General features: G+C 38.5%; 1 protein-coding gene across 3 annotated transcripts in view; it reads right to left on the bottom strand.

Annotated features, from left to right (window-relative positions):
• Nucleotides 1-320: 320 nt before the first annotated feature.
• Nucleotides 321-4851, bottom strand: part of LOC124527579 (gamma-taxilin-like) — a 697565-nt gene continuing 693034 nt past the window's right edge. The window contains exon 5 of one of the 3 annotated variants that reach the window (XM_047100674.1): nt 321-1401. In XM_047100674.1, the coding sequence (XP_046956630.1) occupies nt 1375-1401 (27 nt within the window). In that variant the 3' untranslated portion in view covers nt 321-1374. Of the gene's footprint in view, nt 1402-4357; nt 4395-4851 lie in introns of those variants that run through there. The other 2 variants (XM_047100673.1, XM_047100675.1) reach the window with 2 other exon arrangements.

Below are 4851 nucleotides of genomic sequence, written 5' to 3'. Positions count from 1 at the left end.
TATAAGCAAGTGAGTGAGTGTTTTCTAGCTGAACAAGCTGGGAGAAAGCTAGTATTTGAGTACCTTAGTAAGGCACAAATTAAAAGATTAAAGTCAAGAATAACTTTGTGGAAAATGCCAGGAGTCTGGCCCTGTACTGAAACAACCAAATTTGAAAACTTTTTTTGTCAAAGAACATTATCTAGTAAGTGGAAAGGTAATCTATAAAACAGGAGAAAATATTTCTAAATCATGTATCTGACAAAGGTATACTATTGAGAAGATACAAAGAACTCTTCCAACTCAACAATAAAAAGACAAATTCAGTAGAAGGACTTGGATTCATAACTTTCCCTCAAACCCCTATGTAACAGTTAGTTAAGCATATGCAGTGAAGCTCAACCTGAGTCATCTTTAGCAAAATGCAAGTCAAGATCAGGAGATACCACTTCAAACCCACTAGGGCCATGATAACACTAATAAACACTAAGCAAAATAAGGCGAGAATGTGGAGAACTTGGACTCCTGTAAATTGCTTAGGGGAATGTGAAATGGTGCAAATGCTGTGGAAAAGAAATTTGGGTGCTTCCCAAGAAATTAAACAGGAAGTGAGTGACATCTCAAGACTGCAACACAGGTCATTCTGTTTTGTTCCCCCTCGCAAGAAGAACAAGACATGGACAAGACACCACTGAGAGAATCCTAGAATATGCAGGCGAGGCTTAAGCACCACTCTGCAGCCAGAGACCGTGACAGACTGTGCTAGAAGGGTCAGAGGAATGGCTACCTGATGACCTCATTGTCCCTCTCCTAGGCCAGTGAAGCACCACAAATTGAGGTCTTTGCGAGCATATGGTTCCTCCAGTGAGGAGAAAGAACCCAGGTTGGGCAACCAGCCCCATCCTTCTCCCCACTGCCCGCACTGTGGGTCATTCTGTGGGAGCTGCCACTATGACATCACACCATGGAGACTGCAGAGTGCAGCCACTGGAAATCTGACTGTGATAGATAATGGGGAGGAACCCCCAACAACCAGCACAGGGATCTTGACAGACTGAGTTCACACCTGCAGTGTCCATGTAATATTCCCAACCAGTGGTTTCACTCATCTGCAGAATCAAGTTGGAGGTGCACTATGATCCAGGAACTCACCAGAGTGGAGGTCTGTGTGACTTGCATCCTTAAATGAGAAGCTTTGCTGGCCATAAAACCTGGCTGGCCCTGTGCAGGAAAGGTGCTGAAACACCACCCCACCTTCTGGGGAGAGTGGCTTGTAGCCCCATCTGAACTTCAGGGGTTCTCACAACTCCTGGAAGCTGTGTGGCCCAGTGGCGCTTGAGCTGAGAAACTGACAGGTGGAACCAAAAATTTGCAGAACAAAGTCAGTGGCGTGCCTCAGGGAAACTGGGGTGTCAGCTGGAGCTATGACAAAAAACAAAGAGCTCTCAAAGGAAACTAATACAGCTCTAATAATGGACCCTAACAAAATGGAGATCAATGAACTCTCAATTCAGAATTCCATGTCAATTCCATTGAACTTTTGATAGGGATTATTTCCTTGACTCTAATGATGGCTTTTGTTCTTATGGACATTTTAAAAATATTAATTCTTCCAATCCATGAATACAGGGTACTTTTCCTAAAATTTTTTGTGTCTTCTATTTCTTTCATCAATGTCTCCTACTTTTCAATGTAGACATCTTAAATCTAACTCCTTAAATTTATTCCTAAATATTTTGTTGTTTATGATACTATTGTAAATGGTAATAACTTCTTTATTTCCTTCAGAAAAGTCCCTGTCAGTGTATAGAAATCTACAGATTTTCGAATGCTAATTTTGTATCCTGCAACTTTACTGAATTTGTTTATTAAACCTAACAATTTTTGTTTGAGTCATTAGGATTTTCTATATAAAAATCATGTCATCTTCAAATAGAAACAATTTTACTTCTTCTCTTCTAATTCTGATACCTTTTATTTTTCTTGCCTGATTGCTCTAGCTAGGACTTCCGTTAATATTTTGAATAGGTATGGTAAGAGAGGGCACCCTTCTCTTGAACCTAATCTTAGAGGAAAAACTTTCAACTTTTTTCATTGACTATGATGTTAGCTGTGGACTTGTCGAATATGGCATGTGTGATATGCAGGTTTATGTACCTTCTGTGCTAATTTCTTAAGAATTTTTATCTTGAATGGATGTTGAATTTTGCCAAATGCTTTCTCTGCATGTGGAAATAGCCGTATAATTCCTTCTTTTTATCCCATTAAAGTGATGTATTTCACTGATTGGTTTGTGTATGTTTAACCATTCTTGCATCTCAGGGAAAAAAAACACCTCATCACGATAAATGATCCTTTTAATATGCTGTTGGATTTGGTTTGCTAGTTTTTGTTTGGTTTGTTTTTGTTTTTAGGATTTTGGCATCTATGTTAAGGAGGGTCACGGGCCTGTAATTTTCTCTTCCATTTCTTTCTTTTTCCTCTTCTCCCACTGCCCCCTCCACATCCCATTTTGGTAGAATCCTCGTCTGCCTTAATATCAGGGTAATTCTAGTCTCAAAATGAGTTTGGAAGAGTTTCCCCCTCTTTAATTTTCTTGTAAGAATTTCAGCAGACTTTGTGTTAATTCTTAACTGTTTGGTAGAATTCCCTTTTGATGCTGTCGGCTCATGGGCTTTTCTTTGTTGGGAGATTTTTGCCTACTGACTCAGATCTCCTTACTAATAATTGGTGTGTTCAGATTTTTTATTTCTTTATGATCCAGTCTTGGTAGGCTGTATGTTTTTAAGCATTTCTCTCTTTCTTCTAGGTTTTCCAGGAGATTGGCTTATACTTGGTGATAGTTGCCTCTCAGGATCCTTGAGTTTGAGTGGTATCTTGTAATACCTCTTTTTTACTTGTTATTTTTTGTGTCCTTTTCCTCTTTTTCTTGGTTAACCTACCTAAAGGTTTTTCCATTTTCAAACCCCTACTTTGGTTAATTTCTTCTATTGATTCTCTACTCCCCATTTTCTTATTTCTGCTCTAACACTTATTCTTTTCCTTTATATGCTAACTTTTGGCTTTTCTAGATCCCAGAGGCCTAGAGTCTGGTTGCTATTGGGATCTTCCTTGCTTCTTAGGGTAAGTAAGCATTTATCATTACAAGCTTTCTTCTCAAAACTGCTTTTGCTACATCCCATAAATTCTGGTATGTTGTTTCAATTCTCATTTGTTTCGGGAAACTTTTTTCTTCCCCTTTAGCTTCTTCTTGATCCATTGGTTTTCTGGAAAGTTTTCTCTAATTTCCATGTGTGTATGAATTTTATAATTTTCTTCTTACTACTGATTTCTGTTTTCACACCATGGTGGTCAAAGCAGATGCTTGGCGTGATTTCAGTCTTCTTGAATTTCTCTGTATGTCAGTAATTCCATTTGGTTGACAGTGTTATTCAAACCCCATGAATAGAGTTCATCCATCTGTTGGATGATCTATCCATTATTGAGAATGGGATATTAAAATCCCCAACTACTACTGTATTGCTGTTTACTTCTCCCTTTATCTCTGTTAGGTTTGTTTTATATATTTGGGTGGGTACCATTGGGTGCATAAATACTTACAATTGTTTTAACTTCTTGATAGAGTGACCCCTTTATTATTATATAATGAGCTTCTTTGTCTTTTCTTTTACCATTGAGAGTGCAAAGTCTATTTTTTAAAATATAAATATACCTACCCCTACTTCTTTTCTTCTTACTGTTGTTACCATTTGCTGAAAATGTCTTTTTTTATTCCTTCACTTTCATTCTATGTGTATCGTTAAGGCTAAAGCGGTCCTCTTGTAGGCAGCATATGAATGAATCCTGCTTTAATTGATTAATTACTCATACTCAGGCATCGTATGTCTTTTATTTGTTTTTATTTATAATTTACATCCAAATTAGTTAGCATATAGTGCAACAATGATTTCAGGGGTAGATGCCTTAGTGCCCCTTAGCCATTGAGTCCATCTCCCCTCCCACAATCCCTCCAGCAACCCTCAGTTTGTTCTCCATAGTTATGAGTCTCTTCTCTTTTGTCCCCCTCCCTATTTTTATACTATTTTTGTTTCCCTTCGCTTGTGTTTGTTTTGTCTCTGAAAGTCCTCATAGGAGTGAAATCATATGATTTTTGTCCTTCTCTGACTAATTTCACTTAGCATAATACCCTCCGGTTCCATCCATGTAGTTGTGAATGGCAAGATTTCATTCTTTTTGACTGCATGAACCTAGACCACTTTCTTACCCCACACACAAAAATAAACTCAAAGTGGGTGAAAGGACAATATATACATACATTCAGAACATTTCATCCTAGAGCAGCAGAATATACGTTCTTCGCCAGTGCACATGGAACGTTCTCCAGGATAGACCATATACTGGGACACAAATCAGCCCTAAGGAAGTACAAAAAGATCGAGATCATACCGTGCATATGTTCAGACCACAACGCTATGAAACTGGAAATCAACCACAAGAAAACAATTGGAAAGGTAACAAATACCTGGAGACTGAAGAACAACCTACTAAAGAATGAATGGGCTAACCAAGCAGTTAAAGAGGAAATTAATGTAAGTATGTGGAAGTCAATGAAAATGATACCACCACAACCCAAAACCCCTGGGGCGGGCGCAGCAAAGGCGGTCATAAGAGGAAAGTATACAGCAATCCAGGCCTTCCTAAAGAAGGAAGAAAGATCTCCGATACATAACCTAACCTTACGCCTTAAGGAGCTGGAAAAAGAACGGCAAATAAAACCCAAAAGCATCAGAAGACAGGAAATAATAAAGATCAGAGCAGCAATCAATGCTGTCGAAACCAAAAAACCAGTAGAACAGATCAATGAAACCAGAA

This window comes from Lynx rufus, unplaced genomic scaffold, assembly GCF_022079265.1.
Source record: "Lynx rufus isolate CCGP_SWC_20201006 ecotype Redwood Valley unplaced genomic scaffold, mLynRuf1.p SCAF_51, whole genome shotgun sequence".
NCBI lineage: Eukaryota > Metazoa > Chordata > Mammalia > Carnivora > Felidae > Lynx > Lynx rufus.
Note: the sequence above shows the minus strand (reverse complement) of the source record. Positions and strands in the feature narration are given on the sequence as shown.